General features: G+C 42.9%; 1 protein-coding gene across 1 annotated transcript in view; it reads right to left on the reverse strand.

Moving 5' to 3' along the window:
- LOC133358320 (mitogen-activated protein kinase kinase kinase 12-like) overlaps positions 1 to 22,800 on the reverse strand; it is a 74,886-nt gene that overhangs the window by 12,628 nt on the left and 39,458 nt on the right. The window contains exons 4-10 of the mRNA XM_061576583.1: positions 15,979 to 16,162; positions 9,706 to 9,897; positions 5,073 to 5,231; positions 4,337 to 4,495; positions 3,243 to 3,351; positions 2,681 to 2,790; positions 1,875 to 1,991 (exon numbers count right to left, since the gene is read on the reverse strand). Coding sequence (XP_061432567.1) covers positions 1,875 to 1,991; positions 2,681 to 2,790; positions 3,243 to 3,351; positions 4,337 to 4,495; positions 5,073 to 5,231; positions 9,706 to 9,897; positions 15,979 to 16,162 — 1,030 coding nt within the window. The remainder of the gene's footprint in view (positions 1 to 1,874; positions 1,992 to 2,680; positions 2,791 to 3,242; positions 3,352 to 4,336; positions 4,496 to 5,072; positions 5,232 to 9,705; positions 9,898 to 15,978; positions 16,163 to 22,800) is intronic.

Genomic DNA, 22,800 nt, shown 5'->3' on the forward strand with positions numbered 1-22,800 from the left:
TAGGGCCAAGCCAGTTGGTCGGTCCTATGTGTCTCCATTTCTTAAATGGGCACTGGACATTGTTCATCTGCTGGTGGTGTAATTACATATTCAAAGGTGGCCAAGTGTGGCGCTGGCCAACCTATCCTGTCTTGTGCCACGCTGGTTCTAAATAGGTGCTTGCTAACAGCACTTGTTCCAGGGGATATTTGTGAGTGTTTGTGTGGGTATGTGGGCATTTAATGTGTTGGTGTGTATGTGTGCACGTGTGTCCAATTTGTGACCGCTGTTGATTGGGTATATCTGGCTCCACCCCTGGCAGATGGCATAAAAAGGTTCTGTAAATTATAGCCCAATAAAAAAAAACTGTAAACATGGCTTCTATATGTGTGGTGTATAGACAGAATAAATATACATTGTAGTAACAGTATACAAGCAATGTTAACAACTAACATTCATAGGCTTATAATGCACAAGTATAAAGAAAATAAATGTATAATAATGCAATTATGTTTAAATGACTGATAAAAATTACTGTAGAATAATATAATATTTATATATATTTAAAGAAATCCATTAGGGTTTCAAGCGCCATTCGTAATTTGCAATGGCCAACCGACGATCGCTTTTGTGAGAGGGCCTTGGGTAAACGACAGAGAGACAACCTTGACGTTATAGGCAAGGGCCACCTTGGGCAGCCATGCAGCTTAATATGTGTAGATGTATATCTCGATTTAAAGCTTTCGTGACTGCAGGGATTCATCTTCTTGGTTCTTTCGGTAAAGTCACGTAGAAGGGAAATAATAAAATAATAAAAATAAAACATAATAAAATAATTCTCACGACGTTTCGGCCACAACGCAAGCAGCCGTCCTCAGGTGAAGACCAGGTCTGTCGGAAAGACGCTGTTGTAATTCATCTGCTGTTTTCCGACAGACCTGTTCTTCACCTGAGGACGGCTGCTTGCGTTGTGGCCGAAACGTCGTGAGAATTATTTTATTATGTTTTATTTTATTGTTTCCCTTCTACGTGACTTTACCGAAAGAACCAAGAAGATAGATGTATATCGTTCACGGACGCAACAGTCGCCAGCAATGCCCGTAATTTACTCTACATGCATCATGGCGGTTTAACCGATGGACGACATTCGTCAATACGCTGTCGCACATGCACTAGTCCTTTGCCAGTCTTGCGCCACCGGGCAGACTCACGGCCTGTTCTAGTGGTTGCCTGTGGGGTTAATCCTTTGCATTATAAACGGACCCGCGGTCAGTGCCGGGTTCTGCCGTCTAGAGGGAGGCCAGATGGGTCACTGCTGGGGGCCCCTCCCCTTGAAAGTGCTGCTCTACTAAAAGTGTCTCGGATCGATTGCGGGACCAGGTCGCAGCAAGGGGGTTATCGATGCTGGGGCTTGGGTTTCCATCGCCGGCTAATGCTCTGACCCTGACACCTCCATGAGGATATGTCAGTCCAATTGTTAATAGTGGACTGAAGTGATTACCACCATTACATTATTGATATACTGTAATAACAAATGATAATGGTTGCATCAGTGTTGTGGATGTATGTGCGTGGTTTTTTTTCTTCCTTAAAATACCTTTCAGTGGCCTTGCTTTTTTTGTTATAGAAGTTGTTGCTGATGGGTTGGTCACATATGCAGGATGGAAGAGGGCAGGTTACAAAGACAATCGTTGGAATGGTACCCAAGGGTCAGTGACTAAAGATATTACGCAAAGGCGCGTGGTGGTGTAGCAGTTAATAAACACACAGCAGTAATAACCAGGGTGGCCTGCCAGGTTCGAACCGCGAACTTCTGCAACAAGCGGTGAACGCTCTACCATTGGGGCATGTCAACGGCCCATAAAATGACAGCTGCACGTTGCCTGGTCTCTCACCTGTTGAGCTCCTTCTCCCTTGTCTCCAGCTGCAGCATCAGGGTGCTGAGCTCTGCGTACAGCCCATTGGCACGCTCCAGCTTCTGCTCATAGTGCTCCCGTATGTCCAGCGCGTGCCTGGGGGAAATATTCACATGGCCGGTACTGAAGGTGTGCACATGGCAAGCATTCGTACATGCATGCATGCATAGTCAGACCTTCATTGTGGATACTTGCAGATTGAGGTGCACGGGGCTGTAAAATGTAATCGCTGCTGCTCAGGTGTTGCACGTGTTATTACTGATAATTACATATATTGTGTATTCATTAAAATAAAGCTCTTACAACAGAGTAAGTTGTTAACAAAGTCTAAACTTTTGTTGACTACCTAACAAAAAATTTAGGCTACCTGAGTCGTGCAAAACGAAGCTCAAGTCCATGGGCAACCTCTGGGACTTTTCTTCCCTGGCACCTGGATTCTGGCACTCTCTGCCGAAGGCTGTCAGGGAGTCCGGTTCGATTGGGATTTTCAAGTCCTTCTGCCTTAAAACATTTCTCTTGCAGAAGGCGTTTCCTATTTTAACTCAGCCCCGTCTTACCCAACTCCACCGTCATTGTCATTGATGTACAACAGATTGAGATATTCGGAAAAGCGCTATATAAGCTGTAATTATTATTTTAGGTATAGCATATCCAGGCCACATAGAGAGTTCCACGAAACTACAGGGCAAGCACAGTGACGCCGTAGGGGATATCAGAGGGATAACAAGGCTGAGACCAGTGAGAAACCAGGATGGCACAGGAAAACCACAGGGCTGATTAGGTACCTGAGTTCCTGGCGGCGACGTGATATGAGCTCCTCGTCCAGCCGATGTATGCTGGCGCCCTCCGTGCGAATCTTCTCAAACTGACTGTGCACCTCCTCGCGCCACTCAGCCTGCCACCCACACACGTATGTGCAAACGGGAGGTGTCATCACCGGAACAAAAAAAATCAGGTTACAAAAAAAAAATCCAATCAAAACTGTTTCGTCTTGTCGTATGAGTCATTGCCACTGTAGCTTTTGACGCATCAGTAAAAAATAGCTTTCCTTTCAATGAATCATACATTGTTGTGTCCTAGATGAGACATTGCCAACCTTTTGAAATGCGCGTTGAATATTTGACACAAATAGCAGGTCATGCGTTTGCCACATTTGAAAAAATGTATCTGATCGAGCTTTATCGAAATAACAAAGTGAAATCTGTAACATCTAAATTGCTCTGCCCTCTGCAACAATTTGACATCGATTTGACGACTATGCCAAATATGTATATTTTTTAAAGCCTACGTACTTTGTGTCTCACACACACAGCTGTCCCTCGATGACCGTGAGGCACAGAAAGGCACCTGTGAGTGGAAGAAGGTCTCCAGGGGTGTCGACAGCACATCGGCTGCGGCAATCTCCAGGTGGAGCAGGATTTGACGGAAAGACGGCCGGTTCCTGGGCTTGCTGTTCCTGCAAGTCCGGGTGCATGGCCATTGTCAGCTGGCTAGAAACAATCTTGATTTTGCTAGGTTATTTCATTTAGTGTGTTCTGTCTCCCTCTGTCTCCCTCTAAGCCTGCTTACCTTACTTGTCCTCCCGTCGTACTCATTGACATGTACATTTTTTTCCCTACCCCCTCCCTCTCTCTGCCTCCGCCCCCCCTCTGTCTATTTAAGGCCAGCCCACAGAGACGATCACCCCTCTCTGTTCCTGGGTTGCTCTCTCTATGTATCTTGGTGATATCTGTCTGCTTACATGTCTGTCTATAGTTTTCTGGTTAGATTCTATGTCGCTATTTCATTATACCTGATGATGATTGCTTGTGTTGCAATCGAAACGTCGTATGCTATTATTTAATCTATTATTTTATCTTTATACGTGACTTTACCGAAAAAAACAAAGAATAATGGCTAGAAACAGTTCCTAACTCAATTGGGACAAAGTGGACACATCGTGGCCCATTGAGTCCAGCCGCTCATGTGTATCCAAGCTAATATCTCTCTTTGTTCACGCAAGTTGAGTAGTTATCCATAAACTGTGAATGTATAGAACCAAGTAGTGCAATTGGTATGTATTTGCAATGTCAAATGCATTTGTAGTTTTCAGTACAGGTATACAAAAATAGGTCTGACTTATCTGTGGTTGCCCCAGCTAGAGCTGACTATAATTCCAGGGTTTAATCATAACTGTTGTTTAGGGGATTCTTGCCAGATTTTTGGGGTCCTTAAAAGGATATTGCTGAGATCCTGCAAGTTAAATATTGAACCCAGTCACGCTTTCATAAATATTGTGGTCCAAATCAACCAACGAAACATCGGCCCATCTAGAAACACTTTTGAAGCCAGACCCAGCAGTAAAGAAAATATGATTTTATAACGTGAGTCGATCACTACGAATGATCCCCCATCTCACTGCCACTCTCCCTACCTGGCCTGCTGCCAATAAGCATCCATACCAGCATTGGGTGAGCAAAATCTTGAATCCCTCAGGACAGGAGGCAGGAATGGGCAGGTGAAGACTGTTGCTGCCCACACCCCAGATGATGGCTGACGAGTCAACGTCGCGATACGGGATCTCTCCTGTGAGCAGCTCCCACAGCACCACGCCAAACGACCTGTGACCATCGCCACCACCACAGCCACCACAAACCACTGTCACCACCAATGGCGTCACTGCAGTAAACACTGGTATCATCAGACAGTTGCCATAAATCTGTCAATTTCCTGATGATGCTGGTTGCATGTATACATGCATCTATGGGGAACTTTTTTCGCACCGTACGTAGCCAACCGTGCTAATTGGAGGTGCGGGGAAGGCGAAATTTCGTACCATATTGTTAAATGTTGTAAATTCAACTCCAACACACCAGTGTGCTGATATAGTAACAAATTGGCATGTATGTTCTCATGATCATTGTATTCATTGGCAGTTAGATGGAGGAGAGTTTACAACACAAAAGACAATTATGAATCGTAGTATTGATCATAAAAGTCTAAACAAGTTAAACACTGGTTTAATTATTGGTTTGAAAATGAAAAAGGATGGTCACCAACTACTATAAGTATAGGAGATAAGAACGTGCACAGATTTTTTGAAATGAACAAAGCTACGGGCACTGTGGAAAAGACGTGATGGAGAGGGAGTTCCAAAGCCAAATAGCACAAACGGTTGCGGGCACGCTCGTCGCTCACCAGATGTCCACCTTCTCGGAGACGGGCTCATTGCGGATGACCTCGGGTGCCATCCACGCCACGGTGCCGGCGAACGACATGCGTGTGCTCTTCTCGCGCATCTCCTTGGACGTTCCAAAGTCGGAGATCTTGACCTCGTCGTCGTGCGTAATGAGCACACTGTGGGCGGGGTACAGGCACGCCGCTGCGCTATCAGCTGAACGTCCGACAGTTTTCTGACTTGCCGTTAATTGTACAGGTGTGTGAGTGTCTTATCTAAGCGCGGAGTGGTGGTGCAATCGGTAGCGTGCTGTGCTACAAATCCGACGGCCCGAGTTCGATTCCCGCTCATGGCCACCAAACACTAATGATGATTATCTGAACCTTTCCTGGGCCTCAAATGACTACCTTGTGTGATGGCCGGGCATGGTGTGCCCAAGGCACCCCTCGGCAACTTGTTTGCCTTAATAGGTGCTCGCGAACAGCACTTGCCCCCAACAGTCTGTACGGCTACAAGGGAGGTCTTTGTCTGTTGTGGCTTCCGCAAGTCAATTGCAACAGTGGGCACTCATTTCAAACTAAGCTGAGCTGGGGACGCAATGCTCCACTTTTAACAGACTTAACCTAAGGGAGACCCTCAGTGGGTGCTCATTTCAGGCTTAGTTACCTTTGTTGAGGATGGTTAAATAATGTTGCAGAACATGCTAATTAATGATGATTAATATACATTCATGGAAGGCAATTATATGTCAACCTAAAAAAAGTACATAATCACGTTGATGTGTTAATGAGAGCCAATTAATTGCCGATTACACCTACACATATTAAGATTTCGCTCTAAGCTTCATTGACATTTATGTCCTAAATAAGACACTAAAATTATTAACGCTTTTGTGACAATGGGCATTTAATTTTAGGATGCAAATTATGTTAAATATAATGTCAATTAAAAGTAGAATTGGGTACATTTCTCTCAACTAAAATCCATTTGACCTTTATCCAGGCAAACAAAGGAGCCCTACAAAAATGCAGTGATTAAAATCGAGACATTTTTAATCATAAACCATTACATTTCAACCTTTTTAGGCGTTAACGCCGCAGTGGTCACATTTGAGAATTTAATAACACCGCCATGATAAAAAATGCAACCGTTTCAGACCAAAAGATCCAAAATTCTCATGACTAAGTGCGATACAGTCTGTACACTGATAATTATTCGTATACCAGGTAAGGGAACGCCAAAATTAATATTCATGTACTGACTATATACATCACTCTTGTGGGTTTATTATATTTTTTGTTACAATAATACAACAAACATTTCATTTATTTACTGACGTACTTTTTCTTTTCTTTTTTCACTTGTGTATTTATAATGCATTTTGGTTTTTAACCTCATTTTATCTGTTGTTGATAATTTAATGTCGTAATAGTTCATACTTGCAAAAGAACAGGGCTCTATATATTGGTAAACATTGATTGAAATGTAATTCCCATACAAATCACAAAAACCTTCTTCTTAAATTTCTAACAACAAAACCCAGTGGTGATTGGTCTATACGTGGCATTAATATGGCTCCTCACCTGAAAATGTACTTTAACAAATCAAATATTTAACTTATTTTTAAATGAATATGTTAACAAGCTATTAATAAGTGATTAAAAAAGTGGATGTTTAAAATCACATACACTTCAGAATAGATTTTGGATAGAATTGAATGAAAGAAATTCCATACTTTGAAATAAATTCATGGCGGGTGTAATTGTTTGCAAAAGATTTGTCAAATTCCCATTGGCCAATTCTAAGTTGTGGCCTCGGGGGCGATCTCAGGGACGCTCCAACCAATTACCATCCATCATTCCAGTACAACATGAAAGACATTCAGGTGAAGTTGGGTAAAAAATGTACTTGTGTCTTAATTCTAGATTTGAAGCTTTCGTGACTGCAAGGATTCATATTCTTAGGTGTTTTCGGTAAAGTCACGTAGGTAAAACATTAAAATTAATAAAAGTAAAATAAAATAAAAATCACGACGTTTCGGAGGCAACACAAGTCTCCGTCATCAGGTGGGACCGTCACAGCCAGATTTGCTGCATCAAAATGCATCAAGATGCAGCAAATCTGGCTGTGACGGTCCCACCTGATGACGGAGACTTGTGTTGCCTCCGAAACGTCGTGATTTTTATTTTATTTTACTTTTATTAATTTTAATGTTTTACCTACGTGACTTTACCGAAAACACCTAAGAATGTGAGTACTTGTGTCTGTGGTGCAAGAGAGTAGGCAGAGCATAGTTCATTCAAATGCCATCAAAGTATATCCAGAAGACGTTGCAAAAGGTTTGTTACAAAGAATCCCGATTACAGAGGGAGGACAGGTAAGATGTAATTGCGATGTTTAAAAATGCAGCCACTGTTTTTCCATTTTCACGACTCGCAGCCTCCACACGTGTCATTTCGGTTAAATCACATTAAATATTTGATCTGAAATGTTCCATGGAATGCAATTTTGAAAAGGGGTCATATTGTGATTGCTTTTAAAGTTTAAATGAAAAACATTGGTATTTGTGAATGTCATTTCATAGCCTATGGGGATACAGTCAGGGTCACTGAGTAAACGGTTTTAACATGAACTAGAATGTAGGTTAAAAAACAAGCTGGGAATCAGATTTTTTTGTTTTTTTTGTTTGCAATATTCCATCCCTCCTTATAAATTCTAAAAAAAAAAACTTCCGTATCCATGTAATCTTGAGCTCTTAGAATATTCACATTAAATCTGACTTAAAGCTTTCGTGACTGCAGGAATTCATACTTTTTGGGTCTTTCAGTAAAGTCAGGTAGATAGGAAAAAAATCACGACATTTTGATCGCAACACAAGCAATCGCCTTCAGGTGAACATGCTCCAGTTCACTGGCTAGGTGGTGATGGTCGGAAATGCAAATAAGCCTTCTTGTATTTTTCGATTTAAAGCTTTCGTGACTGCAGGGATTCATCTTCTTGGTTCTTTCGGTAAAGTCACGAAAGAACCAAGAAGATGAAGCCTTCTTGTCTCGAAGTCTGTTAAAAGATCTAATAGTTGTGTGGAAACCCTCCCCGTAGAGGCGGTTAATCTTGACTTAAAGCTTTCGTGACTGCAGGAATTCATATTCAACGGGTCTTTCGGTAAAGTCCGACCATCACCACCTAGCCAGTGAACTGGAGCACGTTGACCTGAAGACCATTGCTTGTGTTGCGATCGAAACGTCGTGATTTTTTTTTATATCTACATGACTTTACCGAAAGACTAAAAGAGTATAATATTCACATTGCATAACTAACTCCCAACATCATAAAAAAATACACGTTAAATTCATCAATCCCTCCTTTGTGCCCTGCCTGTCCACTGTGCTAATTGGTGCCTCGTTATTAAACAAGAAACTAATTTTCTTCTTTTTGGCCAAATGCTCTTTTTGCTTCAGCCAAATGCTTGGCCGCAGCATGGATTGCCAGCTGCCATGCAGATCCTCTCAAGCCAAACTAAAAGTCAAGCCAATGTGGGCCCTCTCCAATGTAATTAAGTTAGTCAGAGTGCTGTCGCGCCAAGGCAATTAAGAGTTCTCCTTGAGCATAAATGTTTGCATGGTGCCATATCCTGTCCTTAACCTTCTATAAGTTGGCAAAGGTTCAGAATAATGGGGGCATAGGCTGTAAGTGTGGAACTAATAGCACTCTTTTATGATCCTAGTAGCCTAAGTTCGATTCCGAGGCATTCCTAAACTTGTATTCGGCCTTCTGAAGCTCAACTCAGCATTGAAATTAGCAGCGAATGTGACACGTGAATAAAGGCAATTGGGTGTGGTCTCACCACAGCATGCGTGCCCTGCTGACCTTATAATAGGTGTTTGATTGGTGCTCACTTACAGCACGTGGGTCTCTGTCAGCAAGCATTGGCCACTTCACATGACCTCAAAGCGCACCCAGTTTGGCACGCAGTGGTGAATGGTGGCTATTTTGTGTGTGTGTGTATTGCATGTGCATATCTTTGTTCGTGTATGTGTGTGTACCGGGTGTGTTTTGGTAGAGTGGTGGCATAGTGGTCAGTGCACTGCACTATGAACCTGGGTTAGAGTCCCGGCCATGGCTAACATCAGTGGCAAGTGATATCTGCATTGGTCCTGGTCCTTCCCTTGGTCCATACATGACTATCAAGTGCTGTAAACATCAGCACTGGAGGTGACAGGGCATAGTGCTACCACCACCACCCCCCTCGTGAGCCATGCTGGCTTTCATAGGTGCTCACAAACAGCACTTTCCCCATAATCAACGTTTTTGGATTTAGATCGCGTTATTTATAAATGTGTCGTAACCCTCCACCACCCGACACGGCCAATCAGTAAAAAAGTGTCACGTTGACAAAGGACAAATAGTTCACTGCTTTAGCCCACCGGTGTGTTGAAGCGTGAAACCACAACATTTACAATTTGAGTACGACGTTTCGCTGGTAATTGCATCCAGCATCATCGGGCAATTCGCCAGAATGGTGAGGCTCTGCTCTGTCTCCCGTTCTTATATAGAGCAGCACTTTCCCCAATGGTTTGTACGAGTATTGGGGGATTTTTGTCTTCAGTGTGTGTTTTTGTGTGCACTCTTGCACGGCCTGCCCTTCTTTCTCACTTGGGCGACTTTAGGTCGCGGTGTATGATCTTGTGCAGGTGTAGGTAGCTCATCCCACGAGCAATGCCCCGCGTCCAGCCGACCAGCAGCTCGGGGCTGATGCGGCGGCCGGCGCGCAGGACCTCGTACAGCTGACCTTGCGCGCAGTACTCCATGATGATGCAGTAGCAGGGAGCGTGTGTGCACACACCCCTGCGCACACACAGCCACGCAGCCACCAACCACCTCCGATTAGCACGTTTGGCTACGTACGAAAGAAGTTCAAACATATGAGAATAGGTTTTCCCCTTTGTTCTGCAACAAAACAGGTGGTTAATGCAGACATGATTCCTTGTAAAAAAATTCAGTTTGGTGTTTTAACATCTTAACACCTGTTTTGTTGCCAGAACAAAAGGGAACACCTATTCTCATATTTTGGTACTGGCAAAGGAGGTCCCATGAAGTTCAAACGTACATTCATACAACCAGGCCCAAGTCAGATACTCAACTCTTAGATTTCCTTTGAGGACCACTGTGCGACATTCATTACCCTTAATTTATAATAACAATAAAAACCTTCACCCAAGAGGGCCTCACTGAATGTTTCAGGAAGAGTCCTGTGTTGATATGTATGGCGAATTCCACCAATTAAGGCTTGATTTCATTTCGGGATTGACAAATGGCTGTAAGTTAGTATTACCATTTTTTTTAATAGACGGTTTGGCAAAATAATAATATTGCCAATTATTTACCCAGTAAGCCCTCACTGAGTTTCAGGACTCTTTTTTAAGAGGGTCGTTCTAACATTGGGATGTTTGGACATTTCCATGAATAAAGTGTTTGGTATGTGGGAGGAAAACGAAATACCCAGAGAAAACGTAACTTAAAGGTCGACATGGAAAATATTCAATTGCACAGATGGAACAAATTCACGGAATATTTGTGGGGATTGAATATATGTGTATTGAATACCTCTGTGGATGTAATATCTCTGTGGATTGAATATGTCTGTGGATTGAATATAACTGTGGATTGAATATGTCTGTGGGTTGAATATCTCTGTGGGTTGAATCCATTGCTGCACTGCCACCTCCTGGCTACCTCACAACACTCAAACAACACTTTTGATATGTTCTGGTGGTCTGTATACAAGTACTAACCAGGCCCAACTCTGCTTAGTTTGTCTAAGTATTCTGGACAAAATTAATATTTAAGCACGTATTCATTAGGGACTGATGTTAAAGGCCATATTTGGTGAGTGACTCACAATGTATGCTATCCGTGGTGCAATAATACACACACTGTTAATAGAAAACTGTCAACTTTGTCAAGAACATTCATTTTCTTGCCAATATGTTCGGCGTCAGATTAAGCTTCTCGGTGAGGTGGTTCGTTGTAGCTGGAAATGTATGTCCACTCAGGGCACAACCATGCTCCATGCCATCTGTGGTTATGTCAGCATGACGACAGGCACATCCATTGCCTTTCAACCTACAAGCTCAGCCCATAGAGCTCAACAGATGACTGTCTAAGCCTATCTCTAACTAGTTGACAGCACTAAACACGGATAATTCTAGCTACTCACTCCTACATGTTCAGCCAGACGCAATTAAACGCACACTCCCACAGATTTATTTTTGAAAAATGTCGAACCAACAAAGTCCTGTAAGTTCTTATAGCTAATATCCACAGGTCTAATGATCGTATCTGGATTCGAATTACCCTCATCCATTTCGCCTTGATGACAACATTAGTTGTGTTGAAGGTAACATAAAAAACACGTAACAGGTGTATCACAAGAAGGCATCCTGAACACATTCCATACGCAAGACTAGAATAGTGTTTCCATAGAAGACAACAAGAGATGCAATTGTGTGCATGCACACGGACCCTTGGAGTAAGTGAGATTAGCGAGCACCTATTATCAGCAGCACAATGCACTCGGGATTCTGTGGCCAACACCACGACCAGCTGCCGTTTTCTTGTAAGAATTTACACACTGCAGCAGGTACTGAATTTTAGAATGAGTTGACCAAGGGTAGACCCAGAACAGCTTCATATATCCCAAGCTAAGTATAAAAACATTTAACCCAGGTCGCCGTAACCATATAGCAGTCCAAACCAAAACGCCACCACCACTCTACACATACTCGCGCACACGCATGCCATGTAACGTGCACGCGTATACCACAACAAGACGTGGGCACACACACTCAGCTAATAATGCAGTGAGAAATGTTCCTGTGCTTTGGCCTCACTGCATTTAGGCTGCATTGTAAGGTGGCTGTGAGTAAGCACATCTCAAGGGAATTGCGTGCACGCACGCCACTACGAATTCGCACATGCACATACGAGCTCGCATCAGTGCCCTCATAATTTATAAAACCCTGCACAACACCACGGCAGCTAACATGCAGATAAAGTGCCCCGAAAATGCCATGGACTGTGTAAAAAAATGTTGGCCTTTTTGTTTACTTCATGTGATCGTACATCTTTGTAATCGTAATAATGTGACAATTATATCGTGGTATAATATTACCAATGGACCGAGTGATTAATCTGGTATGGATACAAATTGGATTTATTTTTGGAAATCCTTAAAAGCCTGGTATTCTTTACCAGATCTATAGCCGATTGGTGTTTTGATTGACTCCAGATTTCTAGCCACTCATGTGCTCTGAGCTTAATTGTGCCTAATAGACTGTTAATGCGATTATGTCAGCTTGACTGCTAAAGCGCAGCGTATGCAGCAGTGTATGTACAGATGTATGAATTTGTTAATGTGTAGATCAGTGGAGAGCCAAAGCGTGCATTAGGGGTCTAAAACTGTTAGGCCCTAGGTTTTAGTCCCATGTAGGGTAATAATAACAAAACAGATTGTGATCATGTATTAGTGTGAATAAGTGATTTTGTACATTGCATAAGATAATTTTCATTATCAGTCACAACCTATCCACTACTAGAAAGCTCCTGGCCTAGAATGTCTGTGGATTTAATTTAAAAAAAAGTCATAAAAACATGTTTAACAAAATGATAGGCCTTGCTTAATGAATGTTTACACAAAGTATATATCTCAATTGTGGATGAATGCCACAATATTTGTTCTATTAAAAAAGGGAGATATAACTGATTTGAAGAATTACACCTGAAGACGGAAGCTTGTGTTGCCTCCGAAACGTCGTGATTTTTATTGTTTTATTTTTTATTAATTTTACCTACGTGACTCTACCGAAGGAACTAAGAGTATGAATTACAGACCGTTTAGTCTTCTATCACGGAAATATAAATTGTTCACGAAGACAATAGGAAAGTGAATCATGATATATCCGAAATTGTTCTTAATAATAAATAACACGCTCTTAAATATAATCACCTTAACTAAAATATAACTGACATATTTTAAAGATGTCATAACAAAGTTTATTTATTCCTGCATACATTATTGAGATATAGCACATCGTTAAAATCAAAGAAACTCATTATTATTATTGATATCAGCCAAAGATGTACCCTGAGCATGCTTGTATCCCTGTGATTTATGATCAAGTGAAAGATGGGTGAGATAAAACGACTATTTTCGCGTGGCCCTGGGTCTTTTACGGTCTTTTTTGGTCTGGTCTTATTGGCAGCAGCTACTGACACGCGCGTCTCCGCGATTAGAGACAGGGCGAGTTCTGAGCGAGACTGTGGCCAGAAAAGCAGACGAGAGAGAGAGACGCATCCAGCAACTGCGCGCACTCCAAGCAGATTAAAGTGTAGGGGGGTGGTGGGGGGGGCCTGTGGGACTGCTAATGGACATGAAGGTTGGGTGATCAATTATTTCCTTTTCCAAGTGACCTCGCTCATCATCCGACGTGCGATGCGCTACCGTGCAGCCACGAAGAATACATTAACGCACAGGAGAGTTTTGACGCGAGCGTTTGCGCGTCTGCCTAATCTCACAGAATCATGCTGCTGCTGCCGAACGCTAATTACAATGGAAAACTCACGTGCTATTTTTCCGCTCCAGTCACTACTGTTGTATTAGCGCAAGCCTGCTTCATCTTCGGGGCAACAAACCTTACCGCTGGATTTAGGCGAGCGAACGTTAACCTAATGGGTGTTGGCAGGTTTTCAAATCTTTTAATATTTTATTTGGCGGCAATTTTGGTTTAATTGAAGCGCATATTTGCGTAAATGCACACAAAAAAACCTTTTCATATTACGGAGGATTGAAGAAAAATCGCCTTAAATAATGTAACATAATGGACCTACCCTTTAATGAATACAATCTCAATCACTCGGCTCGTGGCGCCGATTAAAATTCTCCCTTTTTTATTTTGTCCTCATTTTCTCGCATTGCTCTGAGACTGCAGGTTTTTTGCAGTAAGTAAATAATATCGATAAACTGCTCGCATGAAACGCAGCAAAAGCACAGACCGCTCCAGAGACAATTGTGCGAGTCTCTGCACCCGGTCCACAACAGACAACCTTCCTGCAGGTACACAGTTTAAATTGTGCCCGTAAAATAAAATGCAGCAAAAACACAATTTAGGATTCACCCTTACACCTGGGTTCCCCTTATCACAGTCTGTCAGTAACTACACGGTTCCGGAGGCTATGCCTGTACGTTTTGGGCCCCCACTATGAGGCGGAATGGTTTTAGTCTCATGGTAACCCATGTTTTCCAAAATAACCAATGAGGAATTGCCTCAGTCACTCAGTCACACTGCTACTCTAAACGTTTTTTTTAAGTAACACTTGAATATTAATGAGTCTTGACCTGCTTCGGGTTTTCTCAACGTATCAAACTGTGCATTAATAACGGTCATTCGTACTGATATCCCACTTGCCCCATTTCACCGTTTTTTTTACTAAGTCATGCAATCAAACCTAATTGTGATTGGTGGTAATGAGATATCAATGTAACGTTTCCTAAACTTTTTAAGCTGACCAGAGTCCTCAATGTTACATGGTGCTCGTCTCTTTCCTTTCATATTCATCTTCTTGTCAGAACACCTCACCAAGCCCCATTTGCTTACTTATAACGAAGCTGGCATCTGTGATTTAAGTACGCAATTTTAATTTGCTGCTGTGTGTAGCAGCTGGTGGCATTGTCCTATAAAGTGGTTTAGATTACTGATCATGTGGTCAGGGTCGATTTTTTGTTGGCTCCAAATGTACATTCTACACGTGCATGCACTGTCCTTTTGTCAATCCACTGCTGAATGAGGCTTTCTTCACAGCTGCGAGGGGCATGAGGAATATTTGACCATACGTCACCATACTGGTCAATGTGCATTCGTAAAGGTTAGATGTGGGTGCATAGTGGCACAGCACAGCAAATAATTTTGCGGCACTGCCCACTGCTGCCCACCACGTAGCCCTGAAAGCCCTATGACCATCTGTCTGTACATGGTGATCGTCCATCCAATCACTCTGCTTAGCTAATGAGATCTGAGGAGATCGGGCACACGATGGGTGATGTGGCCACAGACACATACAGTGCTGAATATGAGAACATGATTACAGATTGCATACAAATTGAGTACATTATCTGGTGTTTCAAAGCGTGAGCAGTGGTTATAAAAGTCAGTCTGCGGTGCTGGTGAACGTGGCTTGGTCTATCCATACCATAAACTTTTGGCCTATCCCATAGCCACAGCTACAGAATGGCGTCACGGTGGTGAGATGTTAAATACCTTGCCTAGTATGCAGGACGTCATGTTTTCTCGGTGGTCGTGTGGATTTTTCTCTAGTTCCTCCAGTTTTTCCTTCCACATTTAGAATTAACATGCATTCATAGGACGGTGTTGCAATACATATACACATGAAAAGCCACTTAAATTTAGACTTAAAACGTTCGTGACTGCAGGAATTCATATTCTTGGTTCTTTCGGTAAAGTCACGTAGATAGAAAACAAAAATCGAATTTTTTTTTTCTATCTACGTGACTTTACCGAAAGAACCAAGAATATGATAAGCAGCTTTATTATGTTTTGCACACAGCGTTGGTGTACGGTGCTTTTTCTGCAATATATTGCTGTCTTTTCTTGGATTTTCTGTTTGTACATAGTCACATTAAGATGTTTTCTTGTTCATGTTTTTGTTTTTTGTTTGTTGCGGTTGCACCCGATTCAAGAGCCGAATGGCTCACAGGGTTATACCAAATAAATGAAACTGAAAACTGAAATTAAGCTTTCATTTGTGGCCAGGTCGCTTCTGAAAAAGCTACATAAAATAAAAAAATTATAGCATTGTATGCATGATGGAGGGTGCATACGAGGTGCTTAGTGCTGGGCGCTTTATACATACTTGAACGTGATGATGTTGGGGTGCCTGAGCTTGTGCAGGTGCTTGATGTCGGTCTCCTTCTGCTCCCGCACCTTCTTGACGGCCACGTGCTCTCCGCGGAACTTCCCCAGGAAGACGGCGCCCTGCGCGCCGCTGCCCAACCACTGCAGTTCCGAGATCTCCTCAAACGGCACCTCCCAGCTGTCTGCTCCATGTGGAGGGGGCACGGAACAGGTTCAGGAGGTGTGCGAGTACCTAGGACCTTTGGCCCGTTGAGGCCATTGTACACCTGGGCAATATTAGACCACTCATCACCAGCAATTGTTACCGCATCTTGCACTGTTTATTTCCATAAATAACTCTGTCAACTTATGCCATTGCCTTCCAAGATGCAATAGTTCATTATTATCATCAGCCATGGCCTATCCACTGGTGAGCAAATGCATTCTTCCAAGACCATGATTCTGTAATGTAATGATCCACCTAGCACCTGCACCTGCACGTGGGCTGATTTAAATCTCTCCCTCTCCGCGGAGGATATCTCCTCAGATGCGTTCCATGCTTTGGAGGTCACTCTGTCATTATTCTTGCCCATCGGTCATAATCCCTTCTCGTGACATGTCCTGCCCAAGCCCACGTGTTTCGGCTGAATTTCAATGATGCCATTACCACGCATATGTCCTCTGGTCCCTGTGTTCCTCAAGTCACTCAATGCAGTTCTATAGTTGTTAATGGCAAATACAATTCTAAATTTGTTTTTTTCGGTAAAGTCACGTAGGTAAAAAATTAAATAAAAATAAATTAAACTATCGATACAGTAATTTTGCTGTGACGGTGCCACCTGAAAACGGAAGCTTGTGTTGCCTCCGAAACGTCGTGATTGAATTTATTTTCATTTTCTTTTTTACCTACGGAAAATACAATGCTGGTGAAGACTGCCGGTGGTACACGACACTTCTCATATATGTTGAATGCATGCATGCATGTCCCCACGTGGAATACTGCTTGTGTGTATGTGCATTTGGATGAACAACAGTAAGAATAATTTAGGCTTGTAATGCGAACAATGTTCAATCTCTCTTGAAGAGAAGATACGGCTCGGAGGCACGAGGAACCACAGACAAGAGGAAAGGTAGCGCAGCCGCGAGGCGGCACTGCCAACAACATCCCCAAGCTTCTGCAGTCTATTCTATTATACTATTTCACTAGCATACTATTCTTTTTAGTTAACAAGGTAAGGACCACCGAGCTATACGGAACTTTTTTTGAATCGACCTGGCGATCACAAATGATAGCTCAACAAAGTGACGTATCATTCGGAAATCTATCGCGGCACAAATACTCTAAACGCACGTTGATTCTAAATATGGAGGGGAAAAACCAGAGGACTCAGAGAAACCTCCGCAATAGCACGTGGAGAGATACATGCAAACTCCAAATACACAGGTGTCAGGGCAGAATCGAACCCACGACCTCCTGTATACCAGGCGAAGTAGTTAACATCTCTCCACCGTGGCCATTTAATGAATGTGTATACGTGCGAGGAAAACGGAGTACCCGGAAAAATTCTATGAGTGCCGATGGAAACAGATGGAGACTAATCCACTTGCTGCACTGCCATCTCCTGGAAAGCCAGGGTATGGTGACCTCGACGCCCATGGCAAGTGAGTTTCACGTAAAAAAAATCTGAGTCACAAACCCTCGCTGCCTCCGCAGGTGCTGATTGCAGGTTTGTGCCGCCACCGCCCCGGCATGCATGTGTAATGACTCAGACGACAAAGTACTCGGAGCCACTTTATTAACACAGAACAATCTAGGTCCGGGCTTCGTGCTTGAAGTTGAAGCTGTTATTTCCCTCCAACGTCCCCTCCCCTTGTGCTTCTGCCCTTTTATATCATTACAGTCCTCTTTCTCGAATGTTCCCTCACTCTATTTCCCTTAGCCAATCCCTGTCCTTCCCCTCGAACGGATCCCAACCATCACCTCTGGGCTCCACTCTGTTTCTCGCCTATTCTCATTCAAACCCTTTTCTCCAATCACTTCAATCCCTGTGGAGGGCTTCTTTCCGCCAATCGGAGACCTTGGTTTAACTTCGAATAGCCGTCAGGCTGCACATTGGCTTGGGGTCATGTTTCGGTCATTACACATGCATGCCCTTCTTTGTGCAAATCCCTATACAGCTCCACATCAAACTGTTTGCGCGCCGTGTTGGCTCAACCAGCGGTGCGCTGGACCTGCCCGGGAGGAGCCTGCAGGCAGTGTCCCGCCAGCGCACGAGAGCACTTACATTCAGCACACCTTCATCGGGGCACTAAAGGCGAACGAAACATAATTAATGATGGAATCCAGTGCTGGAGAAATACTACCGTCTAATGGGTTACACGTAATTATCTAAAGTGCTTCTGGTCTGCTGTGGAAGCAATGGTACCCGCTGCATCAGGGCCACGCGGGATGAGATTGACACACTCGTGGCAATGACGGTGGCTTCCTCGCACGCCACGGACGTGTATTTACTCGGTCGTCACATCTGGTTCAGGTGCGGTGGCTTCTCACAGAGTGGACGATCAACTTGGCAGATGGAAAGGGGATACCGCAGAAGGCGAGCGGAGGTGGAGGGTAAGGGGAGGGGTGGGCGCTTTGTATGCAATTGGAAGCTAGAGGTACCATAAAGATGACAAGTAGTCTCTGCAAATCGCTAACTTTAATGGCGATTATTTGAACCAGTACTGGGTTGCCCATAGGTTGACTCAACCTTAAATTAGTACCTGGTGTGATGTGTAAACATCAGTCTTGGGCAGGCCATGGCCAGGCATTGTTTTGGTCACTCCACCCCATCGTGTGCAATACCAGACTATATAAGGTGCTCGATAAATAGCACTTGCCCCAACAGTCTGCCCAGCTTTAGAAGGATCTTTGTCTTTGTTTACTATATATAGGATATAATAAATCCATGTGATCGCTGGATAAAACCATTAAAACACATTCTTAGATTTTTTTCGGTAAAGTCACGTAGGTAAAACATTAAAATTAATAAAAGTAAAATAAAATAAAAATCACGACGTTTCGGAGGCAACACAAGCCTCCGTCTTCAGGTGGAACCGTCACAACCACGACAGCTGTATCAAGTAAATGAGGAAAGCTTCAAATCTAGCATTAAAACACACTTAAAATATCTAAATATTGAGTTATTCTCATCAGTATACAAATAATACCTAAATAACTTAGCAACATCTATCAACAATATTTTTGTTAAAAAATATTACAAAGATTGTATCTGCCAATTTAGCAATTATCGGGCATGCTATGTTCAATGCTCGATGAAAACCTCTCTATTCTGGCCCCATTGCCTTTAAATTTGCACAGCTCCAAATGATCTCATTCATTTCAAGCGCCTCAATTTCATATCTGCATTTCCCACTCGGGAGTCGCACTAAACACGCCGTCCATATAAATGGCGACATTTACTTATCGATTCCACAGATTCCTTACGGTGCTTGCGATATGCAACGTTGAACGATGGTAAATCATATATAGCGCTGATCAAATATTAGTTGAACTTATTTTTCCCGTCAATATTCCAGTTTGGCGCATGCCTCTAATCCAGCACCGTGGAGGTGAAGGTTGGTGGATCACACAAATGTTGTGAAACTCCCCTCCTGTGGTCATCGAAGATGCCATACCCTGGCTTGCCAGAAGGCAGTACAGCAAACATGTGAATTCCGCCTTCTGTATGGGAGAGGGTGTTGAGAGAGTGTTGCCTCACATTTGTGGGGTTTTGCCGGCTGCTCAAGTTTCCTCCCACATGTAAACACTCATAAATTGGCCGATAACATCTTAATATATAGAGGACCGCAGAACACGGGGGAGGAATTTGTTTCCAGGTCCAGCTTGTCTGTGGTTCCTCACGCGTCTCTCTCTTCGAGAGTGAGTGAATACTATGCAGTGCGTTATAAGTTTAAATAATTATTCAGAATCTGAATATCTATTTATATTAGAGGAATCTGATGAGCTATGAAGCTCTTTTTCAAAGATGTCCAGTAGTTATATAATCAGCATGGCTGCTAATGGAGTGATTGATTCTGGTATGTGGAGTCGGGCTGAAGAGCAATTTGATGATCTATACGTTTTGGCGAATTTGGTAAAAAAAAAAAGGTGTGCAAAATTTATGAAAGTGTAGAAGACTTGGATCTAGCGTTGTGTGCACATAAAATGTGGTGGGTTTTTTTTCTTCTTCAACATTGAGGGTCATTGTTCCAGTATTATCATTCATCATTGCAGAAGTTTAATTCAAAAGGAATCTGCATAACAAGAGTATGGGTCTTATTGCCTGACAATCGTGGAATCACGTGACAGCTGTCATTGCATTTTTAAGCTGTTTCATTTTCAGACGAAAAAAAGGTGTGAATTTTAACTGCACCACCTACCTCAGTACGTATGGCATAACATCTCTGTTCAAATTATTGTACCTCACACTGGAGACCAAACTGATACTGCTGCACAGCATTGCCAGACAGATGGATGGTTCGAAACTCTCAACCCCGACAATCCAGTGGCTTTACTAACAAGTGTACAAACCACAAAGCTACCGACCCAGCTCTTCAACAATTAAAAACAAATTAAACAAACAAAATACTGTATGTTCATAGGCACGCATTTGTGGATGAGTCTATTTGTTTATCTTAACACATGTATTTATGGAAGCTTTAGCGTACTTATTTTTAGAGCTCAGCCTCCTTCCCTACGGCATCTCCCACAATCCTTCATTAAAATGCCAATTATATTGGCGTGTTAAAGGGCAAGCACAGTGCAGTGCTTTAAATGAGGGTATGTTAATCCAACCCCCTTAGAAATCTGTGCAATCACGGGATACAAAACACACAGACACATTCACACACAGTGGGTTTATTCCAGCCTGTCACACAAATGCTATTTTTACACCGCTCAGCCTATCAAGACAGAATTATTCTCAATTCACATTTTAAAATGAAGCCCTTTACAATTTGTGGAAGGGCTTAATTTTGCTGCCATGGCATTGACTGCTATCTCTGCCAACGGTAGAACCATTTCCTATATTCTTAGATTGGCCAGTGGTAGAAATATGCAGAGGTCTGCTCTTCAGGCCCTTATCTTGGCCCAGCACCGTGCAATTCAATGGTTATTACATCCGAACAAAGATGGGCACCGGTGCTCTGGATGTTTCGAGTTCTTGGGTTTCAGGGGGGACCTGATTTAAGCTAAGGGAGCTTAATTAAAGTTCCTCGTGGGAATGTTTATTTTTCTCCTCCATCAAATTTTGTGCCTTCAGGCATATTAAGTGGGCCCCTGCTGTTTGACGATACCAGCAATTTGCCGTGCATTTTTCTTTCTTGAGGTCTACCGGATGGTGCCGCAACGGCAGCAGCAACGCATGCGCCTCTAAATCATTGTCCATCGTCTGTCCACTGCTATCTGAGGACACGCCTGTTCTCCACCACCGTGGAGGCGAGGGCTGGGTGGATCGCACAAGTGTTGTGAAATCCCTTTTCCGTGGGTGTCAAGGTGCCATAACCCTGGCTCACCAGGAGAAGGCAGTCCAACAAAAATGTGAACTCTGCCTGTTCAAATTGCATGGGATCAAGCGTTTCCCCCTCACTCGTGTGGGTTATCTCTTAATATAGAGGATCACAGAGCTTGGGCAATTTTTGGTGCCGGCTCATCGTCTGACTACCTTCTTGATTGTCTGTGGTGCCTCGCGCCCCTCTATGAGAGTGAGCAAATACTACGAAGCACATTACAATTTGAAATATATTATACGAAGGCCTCCTCAAGCCATCGCTGTTGCTCATGGTCACATAATGCAACAGATTATCTACCTCCTGCACATGAGTTGATCTCATTGCTGCATATATGTGGTACACGTCCTTTCATACTGTGAAGTGCAGTGTTTAATTCTTCAAGTGTGAAATCTGGAATTTATTTCTCTCTTTATTTGATTTATTTATTTCTGGAATATATTAATTCGTCAAAAGTATAAATGATAATAAAAATACAAATATACAAGAGCACAACAGGTACCCTGAGGTTGCATGACAAAAATTACAAACAACCTATCAAAAAGAATTGGTCATGGTGAGATGTTTTCACCAGATTTAATCACGACAATATTACTCGGAAAATGTGTTTTTCGAAGATTGCATGGGGGAAATCAAGGAATAAACATTAATGGGGAAAACATTAACTCCCTCAAATGTCCTGATGTCATATTCATTATAATAATTAATGGAAATGATTTGCAGCACAAGATTGAAGAACTCAATCAAGATTGACAAGCGCAAAGCCAAAGGCAACGTACAAGTTCGCAAAACGAATGTAGATATCTACTGGAGGAACGGCATCTGGAATGCACATCAGAATATGTTCACCAAGGGCAGGTGTTGAAGGTCGACTGCCATAATAAGTATAACCCGTAAAAACAAAGTTTTTCACTCTAAAGCCTTTATATGCGTGGCGGCTAGAGTCATCTCGTCCTCTGGCTTGAGATGGCTGCCACCTATGGGTCAGATGATTGTCTGCCAGTATTAAGCAATTGGTAATTAAATATTTAATTTGTTTTCCCTAAAAAGTGTAAAATTTTGGGCAAAAAATTTCACGAACATTAATTGTCTCGAACAACGAGTCTGTGTGCAAAATGTCAGCTCGATTGGATCACGGGAAGTGGGTTAAAAAACGACCGAAAGGTTTGCACGGTCGTAAGCAAGCAAGCAAGCACGCAAGCATGCAAGCAAGCGAACTTAATATAAAGGATTTAAAAATGATGCAAGAGAGAGGTGGACGACGGTGGATTGCGGCACTTTTGGAAACCCG

Source organism: Lethenteron reissneri, chromosome 7, assembly GCF_015708825.2.
Source record: "Lethenteron reissneri isolate LAM-NWPU_2019-01 chromosome 7, ASM1570882v1, whole genome shotgun sequence".
Taxonomy (NCBI): domain Eukaryota; kingdom Metazoa; phylum Chordata; class Hyperoartia; order Petromyzontiformes; family Petromyzontidae; genus Lethenteron; species Lethenteron reissneri.